Source organism: Opisthocomus hoazin, chromosome 12 (assembly GCF_030867145.1).
Source record: "Opisthocomus hoazin isolate bOpiHoa1 chromosome 12, bOpiHoa1.hap1, whole genome shotgun sequence".
In the NCBI taxonomy this organism is placed as follows: domain Eukaryota; kingdom Metazoa; phylum Chordata; class Aves; order Opisthocomiformes; family Opisthocomidae; genus Opisthocomus; species Opisthocomus hoazin.
The window spans coordinates 23,319,823-23,344,740 of record NC_134425.1 but is presented as its reverse complement, the minus strand read 5'-3'; the positions used below and the strand labels follow the sequence as shown (position 1 = coordinate 23,344,740).

Genomic DNA, 24,918 nt, shown 5'->3' with positions numbered 1-24,918 from the left:
TAAACAAGATGGTGAAGTAGATTTGCTTAGTCAACTGGAGTTTGCAGCCCAGACCCCACCTCTCTTTCAAGTGAATAGGATATGTTATGAAAGGGGTTAAGCCAGTAAAATCATAGTAAAGGGAAGCAGTTGGGGAATTAACATTTATAGAAATGTGGTGGCCGTGACTAACTGGTTGGGTGGCAGCTGATTGAATACTGTCAGATCTAAGGACTGGGAGGCTGTGTGCAAACCGGAACCTCTGTCTGCCTGTGGTATGGGAACAGAAGTATAGGGTGGGTTGCGCTTGCTCCTTGCCTTTCAGTTCTATTTCTTTGTATGGAGAAAAGCAGGTTAATGAAATGTGCTGGGACAGCGCCTGGGCTCTTGCAGCAGAGAATGACTTGCCTCCTTTGGGGCTTCCTCCCCAGATATTGAGGTGCCTGTGTGCCATCTTCTGCGCTCTGCCTATTGTCCACTAAGAAGTGTCTGAGCTGCTCGGAAGGGGAGACGTGGGAACAGTGGCATAGCATGGCTGAGAAGTTGCCTCTTTTAAACAAGATTACCTGTGCTAAGGGGGGGGGGTCTTGCCACAAAAGCAGCTCAGGCAAGTAAAAGACAATGAAATATGTGGGTTGCATGTGTAAAAAGATGGAGGAAGCCATCTCCGCTGACCCTGTATGGGAGACGGCTCAATTATCCGTGCAGTTGGTACAGTGTGGCAAATTATTTTCCTTTGTCTGAAGTGGGTGGGAGACAGAGTTCAACTAAGCTCCATAAATTAGCGTATGGAAAAATGACTGAGCTACTGTAATAATTAGCTGTAGGTTTCTTATAGCCGGGTTTTCCTTGATATCTGTTGGCAGCATCAGGAGTTGGCATTTAATTTACATTAAAGTCCAGAAGGTTGCATGCCTTGTTAATGCAACGTGCAAATAAAGGCATGCGCTGCTAGAGAGTTCCTTAGCAAGGGTGGAGTACAGCCGGAGGAGAAAAATCCTTTTGTCTCCGGTGTATCCTCAGCACACTGGTCTCATGCCCCAAGTTGGGAAAGTTTAAACCTTAGGTTTATTACACAATAGGAGAAATAAACTGAGAAAAGGTAAAGTGTTTATTGTATTATTTGTTGCAGCAGAGAATTTAAATCTATGCTTTTCTCTCCAAGCTTTATAATGTCTAACATTTTTAAATATAAATTGTGTAATTGTAACAGGCATGTTCTAGACATCTGTTTTTCATTTTAATAATCTCTAATTAATAATTCATGATAATTTAAATAATTAACTTTGTGAAATGTATCAGTAATGTAGTAAGGAAACACCATTTCTAAAGACCATGGCATGTTTAAATTGACAATTTAAAGATACCGTGACACACATGAACTCCTCCAAATTGCTTGCTTTCACTGTCAGTAAAATATTTATATTTATTCCAAGAGACATGCTGCCATGTTGAAAATGCTTATTGCATGAACAAAATAGCTATGATTTATTTACAAATATTTAGGAAGAATGGGCTAGCTGATTTGGGCTTATTTTTCTAACTCAGGTGGATTATTTGGCAAAATCATCTCGTGTTATTTAAGAGGAATGAACTTTAAATTTGCTAATTTTCTTCAAATTCTGGTGTGTATTTAATAAAAAACCAAACAACTTATATTCTTCACACTAAAATGCATGTAATCTTGGTTCTGTGTAGTGTTAGCCAGCCACTACCAGCAAATTAAAGTAGATGTAACTTTGGAAAGGTTTTGTTTCTCTCTGTGGGTTTTTCTGGGAGGCTTCAAATTGCGATAGAAGCGTTAGGGGGACACCCCGTTGTGGAGGTGCGGCACTAAAGAAGGCCACCTATGCTGGGGCGTGCGATTTGCATCCCACTTTAACCTGGTTATCGCATTTACAGTGCTGACAGGATTCTGATGTCTCTGAACCAGGCGTTGTCCCTTCGAGGCAGCAAGCGCTTGCTGCATGCATTGCTTTGTCTGAAATACAGATGGAGGCTGCAAGATTTTTTGCTTGGTTCTTTTTTTTTATTTTCTGAAGCAGAAAGATAACTAGTGCTCCTGAGGAACGTTCAGGAAGGCGGTACGTGGGCTTTCTGCTGTGGGATGGGGCCACAGCAGCCGAAATTCTTCAGCTTGAGCCAGCCTGAGAACAGGGAGAGTGTCAGGCTCAGCGCTGCCAGGCTTGCTACTTGCATCCAGAGGAGGTAAAAAGAACCAATTTTTTTCATTACTGGTTTTTTTTGCATACAGTTTCAGACTAACTTGCAGGCGTTTAACTGTTTTTATGCACCTGAAATTGTGAAGGAAGAGATGTGCAAATACCAATAATATCTTTGCTTTCCAAACAAGCCTGAGAACATCCCTGTGTTCTTGCAGACAGCAAGGTTACGAGCTCCTAGCCAGCCAGGCAGAAGGATAAAGCACTTACAGGGGCGAGGGAGACCAAAGGTTTGCACTAAAATTTGCAGAAGTGGGTTAGAGGAGACGGGGTGTTAATGCCTAACAGGTTTGGTTTTTTGCCATTTCAGGCAGGGAAATACTTCATCAACTGATAGGGATGGCAGTTTGGCTTTCAGATGTGATCCTGACAAAAGAATTTTCTGCCGCCAGTTGAAGTGGGTTATTGTATCTGCCTATATGTTGATGCTAATGTACAGTTAGTCCAGCAACAGACACTACAGGCTTGTCAGTATGCCTCCTTTATGCCTCTTTCTTTTCTTTTCAACCTACTCCCTTATTAGCTAGTATTTTCTCTGGTATTCGGAGCGAAGCCTATCCTCCTGTAACAGGGCTGGACACTCCTCTTTCCTTGGCTTTATCCAGTTTTTTGTGCAGTGATGACAGATTTCCAGTGGCTGGTTTCTCAGCTTACACCATCTCGGGAGACTCCTCGCCAGCTCCCGGTACAGTAAATTGAGGTGTGGTCTGCAGTGGCAACTGTGTGCTTCGTCCCCGTCCCTGCCATGCAAGGACGCGATGCAGGCAGAAATTCAATGTACAGGTTTTATTTGTCACTGCGTTATTTGAGCATGGTTTCCTCTTAGAGGGGCAAGAACACGCAGCTCCTCGAGAAAATGTGGAGTAACTACGATGCTAAAATGGCAGCGGAAGAAATAAGAAAATGGCGTCATTGGTGAAATCAGTTTCGATGGCTCGATTTGAGTGCGTCCTGCCTGATGCAAGGATGTTTCCAGCAACAGGTATTACATTACAGGCTTTGTTATGACCATAAAACGAACATTTTAAATAATTTACATCTGTAGTTTTGTCTCGGCATTCCCTTAAAGCATGACACCAAAGAGGCGGATATAAAGGCTTATTCCAGTGGATGATCAGAAATTATCGTTGTTTGCTTGCTATAAGTATTGTTAATATAAGGTTGCATTGTGAATCTCAAGCCCATTGGAATTTCTTCATAATTTAGTTTATTTAAAATAAACTCAAAAAAAGAGCCAAAGCCCTGAGTTTTGCTTTAATTGTAAATCTCTTGATGCGTTTATGATTTTTGTAGGGTTGTATTTTTTAATTGGGATGCTAATACAAGGGCACTTACAGCGCAGAGGAGAGACTGTAGCCACTCATCATAGCGCTGAGCAAAGCCCTACACCAAGGTCATCCCTCTGCGTTTGAAAATCTTGAGGAAAAACAGATAGCCATGTGTGTGGAAACTTGACGAACAAGCTCAGATTTCAGATCGTGGGGTTCGTTCGCTCTGTGCCGATCCCATTGCTGATGGTGAGATGCCAGTGCCAAAGGATATGGCCTCCCCATGGGTCCTGCTGCTGGTCCTGCTGGCCTGATCTGCGCGGAGACCTTCCCTTGCTCAAGAAGTTGTATCCCAAGTGAGGTGATGTTGCGTTTAATTGCCTTTGTGACATTTTGGTTTCTTTATTAAGACAAAAGGAAACACTGTCTGAGATGCTTTCGGCTGTCATTACCAGTGTTGGTCAGCTGAACAAGCTCCTTCTTGGTGACTCTTGAGTAGCGTTTCCTGCTGCCATAACCAGCACACAAGAGCCTGTCCACCTTTCTCTAGGTCAGATGTATTTTTTTTTTTTTCACTGTTTCTTCCTTCTGTCCTTCACGTGACCTCTAAACAGGTTGGGGTTATTCAAGACTTTGTTTTGTTCTCGCACAGATTTCCTTGGTGCTTTGTAGCTTGGTAGGACCTGGATTCTTGCAGCTCCCAGCTGCGTTGTAGGGAGCCAGAAAATGAGTAAACAGCTGGGGAGGGAGAGAGGAACGCTAGAGAAGGTAGCAGTGTTGCTTATGCTATTTTTGTGTTGCGTTAACAATAGCTGTCAAAAATGATCTGTGCAGTGGAGGCTGATAATTGTATGTGGAAGAGAACCTAATTCTGAGCAACTTAACTGTAAAATTTTAGGTTAAAAAAAGGTATTGTCTTAGTTTTATGTCATTAAAGCGTTTGTGACTTTGAAAAAAGACTACTAAACCCACTTCTAACAGCATTCCAATGCGCTGTATAGCCCAACATGACATGGCAAAGATTTTTACAGCCTGAGAATGAGAGCCTAATCTTTGTAATTGAAGTTATTTTGGTTTTACTCTGATGAAGAGGAAAGACATGACAAACAGTATGGGTAATTGCTAATACTTTAATAATTAGCTACACTGTAGTAGTAATATATGAATTATATGTATTATGATCTTTTCTCTGTTTTGGTGTTTATTAGAATGGAGTGTCCTGTGTCACTCAGTTTAATCATTACGCTTGGGTTTGTTAAATCTTGCAAATTTCTGACATATTTTGTAAAATCTTACAATGCATAGGAACATTGCAGTGCGTTTGCATCTTAGGTTAGGAGTCAATGTTGAGATCTTGTAGTGCATGAAAGCCTGAAGTCACTGAGCATCCTATATGGAATTAGAAGAAGCTAAAATGAAGCAGAGTCATGTTTTGTGCCAGCAGCGATGATCTCTGTTTATACGCAGAACAAGCAGTGCTGTGTAGCAGTGAGAGTTCAATTTTGGGGCTGCTATGTGAGGGCCTGGAGTAATATTCCAGTAGGAAATCTGAGCAGTGGTATCTTTCCAAACATTTCCAGTGTGATAAAGCTGTGCTCCCTGTATATTTCATGGTAAATGTTGCTTAGATTTGCCTCCAAGCACCTTGCGCTCTCCTTGATGGCCGCATGCTGCAAATGCGTTTCAGAGGACTGCGGTTGGGTGTGGGATGTGATGGTGCCTCGCAGTGCTTGGGGGATGGTTTGAGATTAACTAAAGGTTTGATATTAGCCCTTCTGCACTTAATGGATGGTCTCCTGGCTGAAGCGGGAGCTAAGAGGTGTTTGTATTTCTTCCCTTGAAGCCTGTCTGTCTGGCTAAGGAGCACGCTTCCAGTCTTTGCTTGCTAGATCCACATGGTCCCAGCAAGAGTCGAACAGCATGCACCATTTGCCCCGGCTTCTGTTAGGAGCTGATCCATGATATCCTGAGGAGCATTTCTTTCAGCTGTTTTGAGTTTTTCCTGTCACGGCTAGGAGGAATAATGATATTTATCCAACACAGCAAAATCCAATGATCCTGGATACGGTCTGCAGATTACTGTGAAAACTGGATGAATTTCACAGATCAAACAGTTTAAAACAGCAAAATAATACCAAAAAAAGTACACTCTTTTCGCATCGCCAGCACTAACCTATGGCAGAGAGCACTTTGTAAATATTTGCCTAAGGCTTTCTGTACAACATGGATTAAAGGCTGCTTTCAGAGCTGAATGTGATGTCCATGACATGCCGATGGTGGGGCAGGGAAACCCTGCTCCTGCCCCAGGGCTTCTCTCCAAGCCAGACAAGTTGCTGCTGTGCATCTTCCACCCTGGGTGCAACCTGTCAAAGAAGCCTTGCGGGCAAACGGCGGGCACGTTCTTCCTTCCGCAGCGTGTGCTGAGCGTGCGCGGGGAGGCCCTAGCATGGTGTGCATCCACTTTTGCTGCTGCAGTGAGGTCCGTGTTGCCACTCCTCCGTCGTGAAAGACGACAGTATTGCAGCTCTGCAAAACTGGATTTTGCTGGAGCAGAAAACTGCTTTTAAAAAAGTTAAATAATCTTTAAAATCATTGCTAGTCACTCAAAGGAGCAGAGATTAGGCTGGGGTTTGTGTATTTTAATGACTTGCTGCCACTGAAATGCTGTCTGCTTGCAGCGTGGGGAAGAGCTCTCCTACCTTGGTTTTCAAGCAAATTGACCATGAGTATTGGCTACAAGCATGGAGCACCGTCACGGTGTGGGGGGGACATGGTTTGAGACCCCTCTGAAGGCAGGTAGCAGAACGGCAGATCTTCAAGGCCAGCGTTGGGCTGTATTAGCATGGTTTTGTGTTACAGCTGTTAGTCTGCATGGTTTTCCCTCTGAAGCTTCAACGTGGCTGTTCCTTTGAAAGTCTCTGATGCAACAACTGGCTCTAGGGTCCTAGCAAACTGTAAACCCTTCTGTTTTTTCCTTGCTGCTTCTCCTGTTTAGTCAAGAGTACGTTAGGGTTTTTTTAGAAAAATGTCACAGGATTTACCATTCTAAACATAGTGGTAAGAAACTGGAGAGATACGCACATTGTGGTTTGACAAGCTCAGCTGTCTTAGGCCAGGAAAAATTTATATAGCCAGATCCTTGAATTGGACATTATCTAGCTGTGGCACAAGCCTTGTCAGGCCTTCATTTTCAGTGGAACTTTGTGCCCTTGATTCATTCCTTGTCTCCTGCAGCTTTGAAGTGATGCTGACTGGTAAATCACCCTTCCTTGGGCTCTCTTCTCTAAGGATCCCTGCACTTGGGCCCTCAGTCTGCTTTGGCCCCATAGCAATTTTGCCATTTGAAGTCCTCTAAGGAGAAAGCCAGTCTCACAAATGCCCTTAGTTCGTGGCATGTGGTAGCTGATCTCTGGGCAGCTGCCTTCCTGCTTTGAAGGACGCTGTATTACACAGGCCAAGGCTGTGAAGCTGCTTATCTGCGTGTTTTCAGCAAAGCCTGATGCTTTTCTACAAAACAAATCTTAGGAGACCTACAGAAGCTTCCAAGAGACGCTGGTGTGATGCATGCAAAAGCAGAGTCTGAATAGAGACAAATATCGCTCGTGCTACGCTGGCATGTCCCCGTCCTCAGGAATACCTTCGTTGGCCACACCATTGCTCGTGGGCCCATGGGCCTGTCTGTTTAAAGCTAGCCAGCAAGCACTGATGCTTGTGTCAGCATAAACAATAATATGGATTTAAAAAAAGCAATAATACATAGTATGGTCTGTTATCGTGGCAGTGGGCTCCAGGTAGTTTTGCTTCATTTTCAACAGAATATGGCCAGGAGGGCTGTGCCAGGGCACACCACTGTGCTCAGACATGTGCATGTGTGCAGTAGGATTGTATTCAGCACATATTTTCTTAGAATTGCTAGTAGAGATAATAAAGTCAGGTGCTTCATCTGTAGCTACTGTTCCCAAACCATTGCTGAAGGGTGATTTTTTTGTTGTTATTGTCAACCATATAATCATCATCCCTACTGGTGCTTTGCAGATTCACTGGATCCACTGGAAATCCAGCACTTGGAAATATTTTAATCAGAGTAATTGACTTGAAATGGCCCCAGATTGTTCATTTCGTTTTCTCCTTTCTTCCCCTGCCAGTGAAAAAGTAAGCATTGCTGTCAACAATCAAGGCCTCAGTATACTCTTTGGCAACATTTGCCTTCTCTTGACAGCTAGAATACTAAGATCAAGTATTAAAACTATGGTCTGGCTGATGGAAGTAATTAAGAGACTTCTATCAGCAAGGAGAGAGTTTACTAACCTCATTTACTGTGGTAAATGGAAGAGACCTTCAATCTCCTGTCAAAAAGAGACAATCAGTGCACGCGTGCACTTTCATGCCACTAATGAATTAGTTACTGGAACACTTTCTTGCTGGAATTCAGGCTGGAGCAAGGCAGGTGCTGGTTCCTGTCACATCAGCCAGTGTCAAGCAGTGGTTGCCTGAGATGAGAAATAACAGTGGAGCAAGGAGCACGGCAAGAACAGGGACATGGCACGGCCTCCCGGGGCCCTGCCCCTCCGCTGGTGGGGTCACTTCTGCAAACCATCCTGGGGAGAGGCCCAGCGCGGCTGAATTTCAGCAGCGAGGGGAGAGTGTGAGAAGATCAGCCTGGAGTCCAAGGGATAAGGGATCCGAGAGGAACTGGAATGTGCTGAGGAAAGATGCTGAGAGCCAGTAGACAGGCGAGAGTAAGTGGGATTAGCTGCAAAGTGGGAACCTGAAGGTGGGAGAGTGGGTGGATTTCTATGCCTGTGTCCCTGTTTTGCAAACACCATCTCATCAGACACTGTACAAATCCTGTGTAGGACACATTCAGCAGCGAGTGTTGCAGAGAACCTCTGATGGAGAAGGGTTGTGCTGCTTCCCTTTCAAACTAGGCGCAGGAAGAATATGTGGGAGTCCCGCAGTAACAGAGAGGAAAATTAAATCCCACTCACTAAAGCAGGACAGCATGATGTGACATTAGGGCTCTGAGCTTTTTGTGTAAACCTGCCTCTGGGAAATAAGATAAATTTTCATTTTCAAGCAAAATCCAGGCTATGTTGGGATCCCTGCAATGGCAGAGCTTGTGCACAGAGAGCTGCAAAGTGAGGCTTTCACCTCTGAGATGTTAGCTATGCTTGTGTTAGCTATTCCTATCCTTGCCATCTGCTGCTGTGAAACAGCCCTTTGTCTCCTAACAATATCTCTTTTCTCTTCCTGCTTCTCTCGTTGGATACTGGATATGAAGCAATGTCTCGTCGTGCAGTCATAGCATCTCCCCTGAGAGGGCAGCCCCTGCGATATGGGTCGCATCCTCCCTGCGCGTGCTGAACGCCGTACCTCCGTATCCTTGCTGCAGTCTGCAAGCGTTCGTGGCAAAGTCAAACCTTGCCTCTGGGACTGCAGAAAGCTTTTAGGACAGGTGTAACGCAGGGAGCACAGCCAGCACTGTTCAAGGTTCAGACTTAAGAGGTACAGGAACGCTTAAAACTGGTAAGTGGCCTGGGATGTTTGAGGACCCAGATTCTTTAGCGTAAAGCACATCTCTTCTTTCTGCCCACTCTTGTTCCAGAGAGCTCTGCTTTTCCTTATAGCAGGTGTGTGTGTTTGTTTACACCCGTGCAATCCGAATGCCCAGTGACCAAGCATCGTACACCACTAGGTGGCAATGCAATAAACCGCGGGAATAAATACTGTTACAGCCGCTGGGCGCTTCTCGCTTTCTTACTGTGTGACATTTTGGCCACCAAAGCCTAGTGTGACATCCCCAGGAGCTCTTGTTTGGCCTAACTAAGCAGAAGCACTCTCCTGAGCACTAGCAGGAGGCCCAGCATCAGCTGCTGCAACTCCCTCTTCTGAGGTTTAACAATTAGCCTGTAATTAATTGAAGCAGCAATTGTCATGCTGCAGTCATAATGTTTAGCACAAGACATAGGGCAGCCTTTTTAAAATGTTGCTGCTCTCAGTGAGGCATTACAGATATTATTTGGAATGTGTGAGGGTTTTTGTTTGCTAAAGGAGTAGTTCTTGAGATTGAAAAAGACAATTATCATCCCCTAATTGGCATTTGGTGCAATGTAATCCCTTAAATGGACCGAGCGAACTCTCTGGGAGCTGGGAGGTTTCATTAAGAAAGATACCCAGCCTGGATTTATGGACTTCAAGGGAAGTTCAAGCACATCTTAAATTTCTCTGCCGATTACTATAATTGCTGTGTACCTTTCTAGGCAGGTACCTGCACAGCTCAGGGCACACATCCCTCCAAGGAGGGAAGGGAGGACCAAGGGCAGCGAGACAGGACTCATACATCTCGGTGCTTTCAGGAACGCCGTGCTCACAGAGCAAGCAGGGAGCCAGGGCACCCAGGACTTCTGCAAGCTGCTTGGCTTGGCACGCTCAGCACCTTCCATCGCCTCCGGATAGCTGTAGGTCTGCATCTTGGAGATGGTGGGGGTTTTTTGCCTGCAAAATTAGCAGTGTCGTTAGGATACGGCAAACACACAGTGTTCTCTGCAGCATCGGGTCCCTAACATCAGAAATGTGGCTGTGTCTTCTGCTCATATGTTGTGTGCTTTGGAGGTCGAGAAGCACTGCTTGTTATAACTCCAGATAATTTTTCTCCAATTGAGGTTAGAGATGCGGGGGGGGACACCCACCAAAAAAACCCCACCACAGCTCAACTTGTTGCCTTCCCAAAGTCCTTGCACCCATGCAGACACAGACAAACCTTACAAAGCCAGGTCTCCATCCCTCCCCAGCTCTCCCACATGGAGCGGAGATTGGGTCTCGGCCCAGTTAGGTGACTGCGGCAGCTCTTGCCTTGGTGACAGCTGCTGTAATAGCTGGTCCCCAGACATGTGCAAGGATCTGGATTTAGCTTCCCTTTCTCAGATTGTAACTGCACTTCCTCTGCGGGCGTTGTCTAAAGATAAAGCGGGCCGTGGCGGACGATGCAGTGAAGAACAGGCTGCGTAGCAGTGGCCGCTCTCTTTTGTATGTCATTCAAGGGCTGTTTCTGGGGGGAGCGCATCACATGTCTGTCTCGGAGGACGACAGTTCGTTCTCTATCTGGTGTACAGAGAGGAGTCATGTTCCTGTGCCCAGCTGGAGGGGGTCACAGGCTGTCCTGTACCGCAAATGCTTGTTCTATGTATTTCAGAATGAAAGGGTGCAATGCCCTTTATTTCACATACCGTTGCGGGGTAGCAGCGAGGCAGACGCCACACCTATGCGGCAGATTTCTTAACTTTGGCGAAATTTCAAGCCCTCCTCACCCCCAGAGCTAATGTGGTTGCGTGTGGTGCTGCTGCAGGATTGCTTCTACGGCCTACTATAAATGTATTTTCCCAAATATCCAAATTCTTATGACAGCAAATTTCTGTTTTGCCGCAGGATCTGCGCTCCTCTGGAGATCCTGAGCTCTAACTAGGTTGCGTGGATCAGTACTGATACTGTCAGATTGTTGAGTCCGAAACCATTTATTTGCAGTAAGATGTGGGGAATGGAGGATGCAAAAGCCCTGATTCCTGACGGGTTTGGTTAGGCATTGCTGCAATTGTGTATCCTCATCGTAAAAGCATAAAGCGTGCTAACGTGGAATTCCCACTGCCTGGATTTGTTAGCAGCTCTCACTTTTCGAGCTGTGGAGTGAGCATACAGGCTCTTAAGGTATTAGTACTTGGTGGAGTTGATAATGTTATAGTTGATTACTTTGGAGGGACACAAAGGCTTCTTTTCCTGTTTTATGGTTTGAATAATGATTAAGTTGCGGTCTGGGACTACACATCAGCTTGGTTTGTTTAACTGGTGATATAACAGTGAAAATGCAAACTAGAGATATTCAAGTTAAGGTGTAATAAATGCTTCCTGTTTGGTGACTGTGTGTTACTGCGGTTTACCCCGCAGCCATTTGTTTAAAATTCTAAATACCATATGTTTTCTAGTGTGGATCATGAAAGTAACCTTTGGGATAAGAAGCTAACAGCTCATCTAAGTGTGTTCACGTACACCTGACCTCTGAAATTTAGTGATGTACTGAAAATTAAAAATACAATTCCTAAGCATTATTTTTTACACACGGCAGCTGTATGCACGGAGAGAGGCTGTGTGGTAAACTCTTCTTGTATGCTCTCCAACTGTTTAGTTATTTCCATCTTTTCTCAACTGACTATTTTTAAGGCTCTTTTTCACTGTTTCTATCGGGCCTCCAAGAGCTCCACTCCTGCCTGAAGCTGCCAAGTCGAAACCTTTTTTATTTTTTATTTTTTTTTTCAACGTACTCGAGTCCAACAATCTTATCTTGGCTTATCACTCCTACCAGCTTTCATCTCGCTCCCTGAAATGGAGAGCAAGAGGAAGCAGTTGCTGGGACACAGAGATAAAAGAGAATAGAAGCAGGGCATTTCACTAAGATTTAATGCATATTAAAACAGGGGATGAATGCATTTTCGTTTTCACGTTGCTCTGTATGGGCATCTTACTGTACCTCTGATGAAGTAAAGTGACCTTTAAACTTCTCGGGAGTGGATCACGGGGAGAGCTATGAGCACTTCTGGGTTGAAAGAGCTGAGTACTACAATATGTATCTGATGTTAGTGCAAGGCTGATTTTTTTGACAGAAGCTCTGTTTCTGCTTTTCTGCAGGGATTCCTGAAGAATGAAAAAGATAATGCCTTGTTGTCAGCTATTGAAGAGTCTAGGAAGAGGGTAAGTTGAATGGAAGCACCTTCTTTTTTTCAAAAAAAAAAAAAATAAAAATGGGGAGGTTCCCCTATGGAATTAATAAACTAGATATTTAATAAACTAGTGGAATTGAAGAGGATTGTATTGAGAATATAGAAAAATGAGGTGTTAGGAAATACTTGCTTAGAATTTCCAGGACAAATACTTGTCAGTTGTATTCCAGCTGCGGTGTTTTGCAGGGTCAGGAGGCTCACCCTGTTAAATCTGTTTGAACAGAGCAGCTGTTGTTCGTGAGGCGCAGTACACTCGCTCCGCCCCTCTCCACATGGATGCTGCCTTTTCTAGAGATGAGAACGCTAGGACAGGGGCTTTACTTCCTTTGAGAAATGCCACATGCGCTGACTTTCGCTACAGTGACGATGCTCAATGAATTTATTATAGCTGTTTCTTCAGGTTACAGAAGTTGAAGTACATACGACCACATTCAAGCCTATGCAGCAGAAGTGCTGTAAGGCTTAGCTCCTCTTCTTCTAGAGAAGCCAGAACACCATACTGCATCGTGCTGTCCAAAGCAAATCTCTCCTATAGAAAAAAAAAAGTTTTTGGAGCAGTGCTAAGGAAAACACTGTAGTAAGAAAGCAGAAGTTGTCGCTTCAGGTTTGCTGAGTCCAGTTTTCTGCCCTCGAAAGGAGCCAGAACTTCAGCAGTTTGTAAGCAAAAAAAGACAGAGGTAGTTAGCCTTCCTCCGTTCATCTCCTGTCTCTTCGCCTCCAAGCAAGTAGTTGTTTTAAGGATTTTATGAAGTGGAAGTTGTTTTCTTATGTGAAATTCATCTGCTCCTGTTTCTGAGTCTATTTATGCTTTTGGTATCTGTCATGTTCTGGGGCAATGATTTCCACAATTGAATTATGCAGTGTGGAAAAATGCTGCCTGTTGTTTGTCTTCAAACTGCTGCTTGGAAATGTCATTGCGTGCTTCCTAGCGCTTATGTTACAATGTACACTTGGGGCATCAGGTTTAGAACGGAGCCTGTGTTTCTTTCAAATGGTGTGAAATAGTACTTATGCATTATTACATTATTTTAATTACATATAATTATACTGTAAACCCTGTTGAAATTATTATAGTGAAGGATAAGACCTATATTCTACTATGAAAGCATAAAGTGAATTTATACACTAAAACAAAGCAACATAACTCTTATGCTCTAGTTGCATGCACACGTCATAGTTAAATGTTTGCCAAATGTCACTGCCTCATATAAATTCATTTATAAATTTATGAAATCCATTTATACTGGGGAATGTTTTGCCCTTTAATTGACAATATCCTAACAGTGGGCTGTAATGAGATGAAAAACTTACTCAGCCAACCAAGTCATTTCATTACGCTGCAGCACAGAGCTATATGAAAGAGTAGGTTGGGAAAGGGAAAGAAGTAGAAGATCCAATATGGCTTATTATCTGTTTAGAATTAGTGGAAATATTTGTATTTCCTGTCCTGGTATACTGGAGGCTGCTAGTTAGCATTACCCCAACAATAACAGGAAAGGTAGTGAAGCATCTTCGCTACCCTAATGCTATTGCCAAAACAAGGAACATCAAGGGAAAAGCTGTTTTCTTCCATGAGTTCTCCAACTAAGTCTGAAGACAATGTAGCACATCAGCCATTTTAAAGGTAAAAGGATGTTTTTTCTTGGGGTATTATTTTCCTACATGCTTTCCTGTGTTATGTTCTTGATGTGAGAGAGACTTTCTGATTCTTTGGCACTGGTTAGTTTTCCTGAATACTTTTTCTTTCAAAGGGAAATAGGAAAAGATAAAAGAAAACATACTGATGAAGGCCTGAAAGTGAAATATGAACAACAAACCCATGTCTCTGTTAAGAATGCAAGAAGTCAAACCTTTATAGTCTCCAGGGAGGTGAAAAGTTAGTTGCCATTAGAGAAGGTAGTCTCAACAAACCACATGGATCTGTGATGACCTGGATATTGTGTGCATGCTGTAAACTAAAGAAAGAAGCCTACTGACTTCCAGCCTGCTAAGTTTTGTGTGTATTGCGGTACCGTGGAAGAGGGACAGATTCCCTGTTTTACCAGCTGGGGGTACGTGAGAGTTGTCTGAATTCCACACACCCCTACTTTCTGTATCCCCTCATACCTGAAGAGGAAGCTGGTTAAAATAATATGCAGCACATTATTAGCTCTTGAGGGCTGACCTAGTTGATTTATCTAGCTGCTATTTTCTGTTTCATTTTAGGCTGGTTTATTAATAGCAGAGCTAGGCTGTTTGGTGTTTCTGTATGTTCCTCAGCTCTTGTTCTTCTTCACCGACAGACTTTTGCTATGGCTGAGGAATATCATCGAGAATCAATGCTGGTTGAATGGGAACAGGTGAAACAAAGGATTCTTCATACCCTGCTTGCATCAGGGGAAGATGCTCTCGATTTCACCCAGGAAAATGAGGTAACTGTCTTTCTAAACATTCTGCATAGTCACACACGGCATGTATGCAGCTGGCACTCGAGCACCACTGAAACCACCTCTGGATTATTCTGTAGCTACAACTGTGTGAAAATTGGAAATATATAATCTCTATTTAATTCTAGAATGGCTGTGACTAGTAGAATGCATTGTCTAGCAAAATACCAAGCCTCTGATTGTTTTTTATTGACTGATGGGTACAGGCAACAGAGCTCCTATTGCTGAAGCTGTGTTTCAAGCAACATGTGTGCAAACCCGAAACTTAGTCACACTGATACATATTAGGTCAATTAACCCAGAGGACAGAAAACATGTTGGGGTGAACTTCATCCTCAGGAAACCTTTGCAAAGCTGATGAGACCAGACAGTTTCTCAGGTACAACTGTGCTCACATAGGTCTTGGAGTGTCTCTGTACCTTATTCCTGTGTGCTAGCCAGGATTTATGGCTTTTCTTAGGAGGCTGATGAAGTCTCTCAGGTTTCTTGGCAAAACCAAATGAATATTCAACAAAAAGAGGAGCATGCTTTCCTTTTTACCTTGCTGTCTCATGCAGTACAGATAAAAATCTTGTGCTGCTAAAACTTCTAGTGTTGAGCAATTCGAGGTTAACCTAGTAGCGACTAAATCCTTTGGGCAAGACTGACACTGTTTAGAGTGAGAAGGTATTGACTAGCAACTTAAAACATTCCTTATCTTCTGTTACAACTAAAACTTCACAGCTTATTCTCATTAAAGAAAATTCTCCAGTTACATGAGTAGTTAACAGTAGCACAGTTACATGAACAGCGGTGGGAACTCCATCCCTCCAAGCTAGAGGCATCAGACATCAGCTGAGGTCCCTGGAGCACAAAGTTACATCGCAGCCCCTGCACAATGCTCCAGGAAAACTGTAACCTTGAGAGGGGAGACGATAGAGGCTGGGAGAATGCAAGTTGCTGTGCTTTCAGGCCAGAAAACAGGCACAGTTTTTTGTAGCTGTGTTCCCCACCCCACTCCTTTTAAAAAAAAAAAAAAAAAAAAAAAAAATTTGTTCATTGGAATGACTTATAGAGCTGCGAAGTACATTAAAAATAAAAAAAAAGCGCCCTTGGTGTTAATGGGGTATGACCTGTATAGGGATTTGGAAATAATTAAAGTTGTTAATGAAATGTCCCTTTCTGATTACTGTTCTTTTAAATATAGGTTAATCCCAGTTAGCATACATCTTTTTATAGAAGCTGTCTTCCTCAAAGTATTTTACTGATACTTTACTGTGACTTCTCAGAAGGTTGTCCAGCTTTCCAATATTAGAAATGCTAAATAATGCAGACTGAATTGATTTAAAACAAGGAACAGCTATCCCATTATTTTAGGATGTGAGTCTGAAGGCAGCTATTCTGATAGCTTCTGACATCTTTGATTTGTGTGTGAGTTATAGGTGTGGGCTTTTCCTTTCAAAGTGTGGGTATTAACTGCTAGAAGAAGCAGTTTAATAACCTGCTCTGAAAAAGTAAAACCCCTTTTCTGATGTTTCAGTGTCAATTGGACACTATCCCCCATCCATGGCACTCAAGATGCCAAGCATCGAATTGGGGGGGGGGGTAATCTCTAATGTTTTTCATGAATGAGTTTAAAGACCCCAGATACACTATCGCTCAGTAATACTCCACTCTGTTTCAAAGCACTCGTAGTATCAGTATGTCATTTCAAGAGCATTTAAAATCCTTCATATATTCTAGTCTTAGCCTCGAGAAGTCAAAGGTCTGAGAGGTTTGAAGTGCAGCTACTGTGTTAAAAGCCTGTTATCTAACCTCCCCACAGCAGGTTGTTCTTCTAAAGCCTTGTTCCAGTCAAATAAGTTTTTTGTGTGTGTGACAAACAGACACAGCCTGCAGAATATAGTAGAGGTTTAATTGATAGCCTCTGGAGATTGAGAATCAACTGAAAAGGCACAGATCCAAACGCAGCAGGGGGTCGGTCTGCCTGTGAGCCAGTTCTCAAGCTTTGGGCAAGCTAATTTGGGCAGAGTGAAATACCAACACATTATTCATGGAAATAAGACCAATTAACAGGCAAAGCTCATGATTCAAAGAACCTAGCGAAGGACTTGCCGTTAGGGTTTTCTGCTCCCCTCAGTCCTCTAGCCCGGAGTCCTTACTGTAAGGGAAAACCAGAGCTAATAAAAAGGTGCGTCTTGGGGGGGAAAAGGGAGGAAATCCCAAGTTTAGTTTTCAAGGTATCACACACCTGTGGTCTCAAGGTGTTTGTTCCCATTCGTCTTCCACTAGGTGCCGAGGCATTTCTTTTGTCCTTTTATTCCAGGTTTATCTTTCTTCCACCCCCACCCCAAGCTCTCCCACTCCTGCTGTCAAGCAACCCGCTACCGCAGTGATGGAGAGACGCTGTTTGCTCAGTTTCTGTTCTGCCCCTCTGTATCATGTCTTCATATCCCTTCAGTCCCGAGGACCGCAAGATGCTTTTCCTCCCCTGCTGCTCCGCAGTGGATTTTGATGGTGTTCGTCCAGCTCAGTTGCCTGCCTGGCTGTTCACTGCATCTACTGGCCAAGCCATTTGGAGTGCTGACAAAATGTCTGCCCAGACTTCTGCTGAGGAATGTGCATATGCATATGAGGGTGTTGAATAATGCATCTTTATGTGCACGCGGTTTGGTGTGCAACTGAGGCTGAATGCTTGGCTGAGTGAAAATGAAGGACTCCTCTGAAAAGCAGTATCATTAGGCTAAATGAATGTAAAAGATAAAAACGTGATGGCAGAGCAGTATAGCTGCAGCTTTCGCAAATGGATAATACTCAGAATAAATATTATAGTTCTGAAGAATGTTTTGGGAAGACCTAAATTCAGGGCAGGGAGAAGCAAATGTGGTTGATAAAATCAGCACAAGTCATTTAAGCAATACCAGACTAGAGATGTAGAAAGATATGAGTGTGCATTTGCATGTCTGCAGTCCTTTGTGCATTACCCACTTTCCTATTTTTCCTTTTGCTGCTCCAGTTAAGCTTAAGAAGCCGACCTGAAACATTTCTTCCCATATGTACCTAGCTGCTGTTTTCAACACATCTTTCATAATCTTTTTCCTTGCTTGAAAACTTGGCAAGTTCTGACTTGCCACCCAAGGATGTCCTCCCCCTTCCCCAAATCCCCCCCGTAGCTTGTAGGGGATGCCTCTTCAGGCGCTGGTTACCATCTTCAGAAGGATTGCGTGTGCAGCTCTCCATTTCTGCAACTCAGGGTGAAGAGTGGAAACGGCCTTCCCCACGCTGACTCACAGCTTTAGTTTTCCTTTTGAAATTTCACTGTAGCACAGCCATAAGATAGTTCAGTGAGCTAGTGCTTTTTTTTTTTTTTTTTTTTTTTTAACTTTAATAATGCAAGGATGAAGCCAGAATTCAAGTACGAGATGGTAAAAATAGGAAATAAGCCTGCTCCCATGGCTCTTGGCATAGGAAAGAAAAGCAAGAGAAATTCTGGAGCTCCTGAATTTTTTCCTTGCTGAAGTGCCAAGTCAGTAGTGGGCATTTAAAGATTTTACTTTCAATGTGGAAGTTCTCAGCTGTGGCAGATTGGTAATAAGTGATCCTCAAAACATAACGGTGAGGGTAAAATTAAAATTGGAGCAAGGAAAAACCCCCAAACCTCAGCAGTTATTTCTTAGTTTCAGGCATACGCTTTTGAATTCAGATCCTTACCTGTGGGCTTTACCCCGTCAGTCACACTCCGCTCTCTGGAGCGGCAGCCACATGGGTGCTCCTTGGTGCTGCAAAGCAGCAGCAGGAGAAAAAGGAACCAGACTTGCAAAAGAAAGCCCCAGTGCTTATGTTTCTGGTGTTTGGGCACTGGTTGAAAAGTGACACTAAGTCACAATGTACCCTTCTTCACTTGCTTTAGAAGATGAAACCTCATCAGTAATTAATGACAACATCCATAATTTAGCGTTACTTTAAATAACTCTGCAATTTATCTGGCACAGCATAGAGGAAGGCTGCAAAGCGCTATTTCTGCCATGATGTCTGTTTCCCAGGAAACCTGCTTTAACAGCTTCTTTGTTCTTTAGAACAAAGAATTTGTCGGGTTTTTAGGTGGATTTGAAGGAATTTGTGTCAGATGATTTGGCACTGAAAGAGAAATGCAAATGCTTCTGAATATCAGTATCCATTAGAAGTGACTGTGAAGAGTATTTTTAGTGTAAGTTCAGCTGCAAAAAGAAAAAGTGGGATTTCTTTGGAGTTTTTGGTAAGGCATTTTTATAATGCCTAAGGTCTGAATGCCTCTGCCTGATTTTATAATCAGGTTGAACATAATTTAAACTGCACTGTTAGTGTGAAATTAAGGCAGTGATGAACTAATTCCAGGAATGTTAAAGGGTTGTCCGGGTTCATCTTTGCTACCTTCATTCATTTCTGTTTCGCTGTATCAGTGACAAAACACAGCTGAATATTTTTCATTCTGTAATCAACTGTTGTATGGCGTGCAGGAAGATCACAAATACCACAAAGCTCTTAATTTCTCAATGGAGGTCAATGCCCTTATCTTCACGTATAAATTCCTGGCTAACTCGGAACAGCTTCTTGGCCATTGCAACTGTGTCGCTTCATTGGTCTTTAAATTTACAATTGCGAAAATTTTCCTGATCAAAACTCCTGGAGTAGGACAGTGGATAGGCATTGTCTCTGCAAGAACACACGCTCAGGAGTGTAAGCACCAGAGAAGATAACCTGAGTTAAACGGACATCAAATTAAAATTGTAGTCATTCAGTCTCATGACTGAGAGATTGTTCAGTGCGTAGACTGATCAGTAACATGTCTGGAAGTTCGTATGCTTGTATGATTTCGTTTCGAAGTCTGGTACAGTTCCCCAAAAAGTGAGATTCTTCTGAAGACCCTGTCAGCATTTCATTCTCATTTGGAACAAGCAACTGAGTGATGACAGTGTCTGGAGAAAAGCTGCCCGTTTCTCAGCCCTTGCCCTGAAATCCGCACAAGCCAAGTCACGGCAGGAACAGTGGTCTGACGGATGTCAGCAGAGCTGAACCCTAAAGCTGGTTAAACTGAAAGTGAAAACCATGATTTTTCCATTGCATTTGGGCTTTATGTTGTTTGTACTGGCAGCAAGTTGCTCGCATTTAACTGAATTCTTTCAGGAAAGACTAGAGCATGTCCTTGAGCAGTACTCGAAGGTGATCCTATCTACGCAGTAAAGTACTGATATTCTGGGTAACTGATGTGAGAAAAAGTAAAGCTATTTGCTGGTATTGCTAAGGTGCAGTGTAACAGCTGATGAGGATGTGCAGCTAGCCACAGCCAACTTAGTCGGTAATAAAACGTTAATTTTAAAACTCTGCGGATGTACCTGCTCTTTCTCAGAAAAAGTTACTGATTCCAGTTTAGAGGAATATCGATGAACTGGGGTTACGTGGTAACAAGCCAAGGCACAGCAACAGCCCTTCTCAGCGTTTGCTCGGCCGCTTCCAGTATTTAGCTTACGTGCTTTGCATCCTCTCTCCTGGGGGAAGTAAACAACCGTCTGAGATCCTTGTAACTGCACCTAAGCTAGACACCTGAAGTATGCTGAGCAAGGTTTGTGCGCAGAGGTGACGTCTTGTTCTCAGACCAGCTGCACCTGGGAGAGTCAAATGAGCTTTTGGGTTCAAAGTCTGGAATTCGAAGACCTTTGCTTCGGTTTTGGACCTGAAAACATGCTTGCTTTTCTGCAAGCTTGTCTGTTCCTCTGTGCTTGCCCTAACTATGTCAGTTGACTTCATAATAAATATTATGCTTCTGTACTGAGCTTGTCTTGCTTTGATCTTCAGACCATCATGGCTGTAGCACTGCTTAGGAAGCAGCTGATATTAAAGGACTGCTCACCTCAAAAGGATCTGTCTCTAAAATGATTGCACTTTGTTTTTCAAACCCCAGACTTGGAATGCTAATGGTGAAATGAAGAACTACATTTTCAGGAAAGAGGAAGCATCAGAGTTTTGCACACTTAATTGGGACGATTATTTCTTCCAGAGTGGTGAACATCTGTGTTCAGGGGTGGCTATACTGAAAACATACCTGTGATTGGTAGTGAAGACTTACAAGAATAGCTTTATGCAGCATTAGACTATTATGGCAAGTTGTGTTTTGAGTTTTGTAAAAGAGTACAAGTTTTCCATGCCATGACTCCATCAGTTGTCCCTCCCTGCTCTGCATTGAGAATATCACAATCCTGGCATAGTCTGTCAGTAGAAAGATGATTTTTTTTCAGGTCAGGATATTGCCAGCATCCTTCCTCCTGCAGCTGACCAGCAGCGGGGCACTGTTCAGCACATAATTCAATGCTACAGTTCCTTTTTGTGTCTGCAAAATGGGACTGGGGCACAACTAGAGTGTCAGATTTGCTAGACTGGATCCATTTGAGCTGGTTCACTGAATTTTGTGTCCTTGCTGTGATGGACGTTCAGACTAGATGCTTCGCAGCAAGACACTAGCGTGACAATAAGCAACCTTTCAAGAAACAAAAGGAAAGAATTAAAATTATAAGATGCTATCGAGAGATGCTGATGTCCTAGTTCTAGAGAGCTAATGGCTGGTTTGCACTGAATCAGGAGGATTTCTGTCACTTCAGGAAGTTTAAGCTATATTTGGAAGATAATGGGGTATTCCAGTGAGACTATGCATTTTACTCGGTAGATAGTTCATAAACCCTGTTCTTAGTGCTGTCAGGATCATGGTTTAGCTGTTGGTCTTTAGGAGTGAATGTTGGTAAAATGCATTGCAGTAACTTTATACCTTATACCTCCGTATATTCTTTTCATTAAACAGCGTAGCTACGTTGGTGAGTTGGGTCCTCCAGGTCGCAGCTCTTTGGACAATGTGGAGATGGCGTATGCTCGTCAGGTGAGTGGAAATGAGATAAAACATATTTAAAACTTGTTTTCTACAGAGGGAGAGAGGTGGGGGTAAAAAAAGATCTGCAAGTGTAGTGCGTAAGAAAATGTGTGAGGTAAAACATGAAAATACCTGCCTGGAGGTAAAATGCAATTGGAAAATACAGAAGTTTAGCCTGACTTTTTAGCAATGTACTCACTTGTGTGCTACAGGATTTTTTTTTTTGTCCAAAGGAGGTCCTGAGCACCATACAGGACTGTAGAAATCATTTGTGCTTGTATAGTAAACTGAAACACTTTTAGCCTTTAAAAAAAAAGAAGCTGATTAGAATTTGTGTCAGTGCATAATTGTATGCAAAGAAGACTCTATTCCTTTTATTCTCACATGTGGAAGATTTCTGATGTGTGCATGTAGGAAAAACATGCTGAAGTCTCAGTCCTGATGTTTGTCAAATTTTATCCCATTTTAGTGGTATCGCTTATGAGCAGCTGTAGCACATCAGCTATGAATTAATATGTCTGGTAGCATTAGACTCCCTCTGAAAATTTTTAGGGAAAACTGATAAACCTTTACATAACCAATTTGTTACTTTTGTTGTTTGAGATGATCTGTTTACCAGCACTGTTGGAAACAAAATGAAAGAGAAGGACTTGATTTTTCAAAATGCAATATGTGAAGCGACATAGACAAAGCGTCGCCTAATTTGCACACAATTATTGTTGTTGTGTGCATTGGCTTGTCTTTGCTGAGACAGATAGCGGCTCGTACATCTGTGTTTCTGTGTCTGCATTCAGTTATGGTAACTGTGAAGAAGTTAATTGCAATATAAGGTGCGTGGCTGTACTGATAAAGCGTACATTTGATTTAGTGGTGGTTAATAGTACATTAATTTGTTTCATATCTACTGTAATACACCTGCATTAAAGGTCTTCCTCATAGCATAATTATTTCCATACTTTGAGGCTATCGTCAATATTCCCTGATGTTTAGTGAATATGGGGAGCCCAGCCTCTCTAGCAGTGCAAAGTCACCGCGTCTTCCCCGTGGGAGGGCAGGTGGGCTCTCGGCAGCTGTATGGGCTGCGGGCAGGCTGCTTGCCCAGTGCTGTGGAAACACGGCTCTCGGGGCCAGGCTTCTGCTGCCAAAACACTCGGTGCCATCGCCGTGTGCTTCCGGGAAGCCCTCTGGAGAAGCTGGCCTGGCTGAGCCGTCCTTAATGTCACGCTGCTTGGGTGCAAAAATACCTGGGCTTCAGCACTGGGTGTGGGCTCCTGTGGTTTCAGTGGGGCATTTAGAGTCCTGGGGAGCAGGCAGTCTGTGCTGTTTCAGTTTATCGACAGCCATGAAATGTGTTTTACGCTGAAATAATTAATTGTTCTTCATGGATAGGTCAAACTGTTTCACAGAAACCTGGTGAAGTCCATATACGTGATTTCTTTGATGCTAGATTCTGGTTGCAGTCCGGAGCTCTGCATTTTGTTTGCACGCTGGGCATGTGGAAGTAGTGCATGCAAAAGGGGCTTGAAGTACGACGGCACTGCCTTTCTAACATTGAGAATGTTTGTTTTCAGACGTAGCTGGAAGGTCTTTAGGCTGAGAGTAGAATAAACAATAGTAGAAGCAGCTGAATTAAGACCAAGTTTTACATCAAAATGGGTATATGCATGTGTATATACATTTAAGGGCAGATTTTGAAGGGCCGAGTTTCTGTTCTCATTTCCCTGTGTCAAATTTCCCTGAATACTGCCACAAACCAGTGAAACTCTGTTTCTTTTATGTCAGCAGGTAGGAGGCTGTCATGCAGGGGAATATCACAGCCGTCCAGTTGTCAGGTCTCTTCCGAATCTTTGTCCTCCAACAATTAGCTGCAATTAGTCTAGCAGGGCATTCAGTGCAGTGCTTTGCCGTGCAGAACCCCTGAGCAGCTGGACTGTTGCCCGCCTTCAGGCAGGCCTGGAGCTTTGCTGGGTTGTGGAAGCGTGGTTGGTGCTGATGCCTGCTCCTCTTGCGTCGGATGAGAAGCGGCTAATGTGGGAGGGAAGCAGAAGGGACTTGCTGGGGACACTGTTCTGGAAGCCTGGTTTGGATTTTGCTGCTGTGGCTGGGGAGGGGGAACTTGCTTACTTTCAATATGTTTTAGATTTATGTTTATAATGAGAAGATAGTGAACGGACACCTGCAGCCTAACCTGGTGGACCTTTGCGCTGCTGTTGCAGAACTGGATGATAAGGTACTGCCAGTGAGTTAGCGTAAGGAAATGTATTTAATCTGTTTTCAGCTGTGATTCATAGCCTACTGACATTGGTGGAAAAATACTGATATTGCAAAAAGAAAAATTGCACAGCTCCACAGAAAACACGGAACCAATACTGGAACCTTCTCCAGTACAGCAGGGCCCACCTGTGATGAACTTGATCGTGGTGAAAGCTGCTTAACGCAGTGAGGAACAAAAGAACCTGGTTTCACTGCAGTGTCCCATCATGAGTGATGAGTTGTTGGGGGCAAAAATTGCTTTTCATTTTAAATGGGTTCTGTTGTGTTTGGTTTTTCAAAATGTGGCCTCCGTCTGAACATGAGGAAGAACTTCTTCCCTCTGAGGGTGATGGAGCCCTGGAACAGGCTGCCCAGGGAGGCTGTGGAGTCTTCTTCTCTGGAGATATTCAAGACCCGCCTGGACTAGGCCCTGTGCTGCCTGCTGTAGGTGACCCTGCTTCGGCAGGAGGGTTGGACTAGATGACCCACAGAGGTCCCTTCCAACCCCGACCATTCTGTGATTCTGTGATTCTGTAATATCCTTTCAATGTCTTTAGTTGTAAGTGAAGGGTTTTCAGACCCTGCTAGAGCTGAAATAGGCTCCCATAGCAAAGCATAAAGCCCCTAGGATTGACTTTAAACCAACGATCTACCTGCTTTTCTTTTTTTCCCCACTCCTTTAACTGAATTGCCTTGATTTACCCAAAAAAACCCAATGCACAAACCTGGCCACCTTTGAGAAATGCTTGGAGGGGAATACTGCAGGAGGGCCAAGTCATGAATAAACTTTGTAAATGGGGAGAGCAAAAAGCTGTTCAGGAACTGAGGATCAAATGCTTCAATCAGATCTGATTTACAGCTGTGCACCTTTGCTTTGAACAGCTGTGTTCATTTGGCTAGGGACAGCCGGGTGAGTTTCAGTGTTTTTGCTGCTCTGAAGCACCGAGAGCAAACAGCTGCCCTTGCTAAAGCTGACAGTGCTGTCACTGCTCAGTATTTTGCTGTTTCAGCAGGGATACCCTAGTGCTGTAGACACTGATACGATCTCATCCTTGTGAATGAGCAGACCTGGATAATTTTTAACCTTTCTCAGACCTCAGGCTTTGTCTAAGTGATCAGTGTCTGTTA

General features: G+C 43.5%; 1 protein-coding gene across 9 annotated transcripts in view; it reads left to right on the top strand.

Annotated features, from left to right (window-relative positions):
- The window catches only part of NUP93 (nucleoporin 93), an 82,920-nt gene that overhangs the window by 37,619 nt on the left and 20,383 nt on the right, over positions 1-24,918 (top strand). For 8 of the 9 annotated variants that reach the window (XM_075434224.1, XM_075434221.1, XM_075434222.1 and 5 more), the window contains 4 exons: positions 12,146-12,208; positions 14,520-14,648; positions 21,472-21,546; positions 23,678-23,767. In XM_075434224.1, the coding sequence (XP_075290339.1) occupies positions 12,146-12,208; positions 14,520-14,648; positions 21,472-21,546; positions 23,678-23,767 (357 nt within the window). Of the gene's footprint in view, positions 1-2,013; positions 2,188-12,145; positions 12,209-14,519; positions 14,649-21,471; positions 21,547-23,677; positions 23,768-24,918 lie in introns of those variants that run through there. The other variant, XM_075434227.1, reaches the window with a different exon arrangement.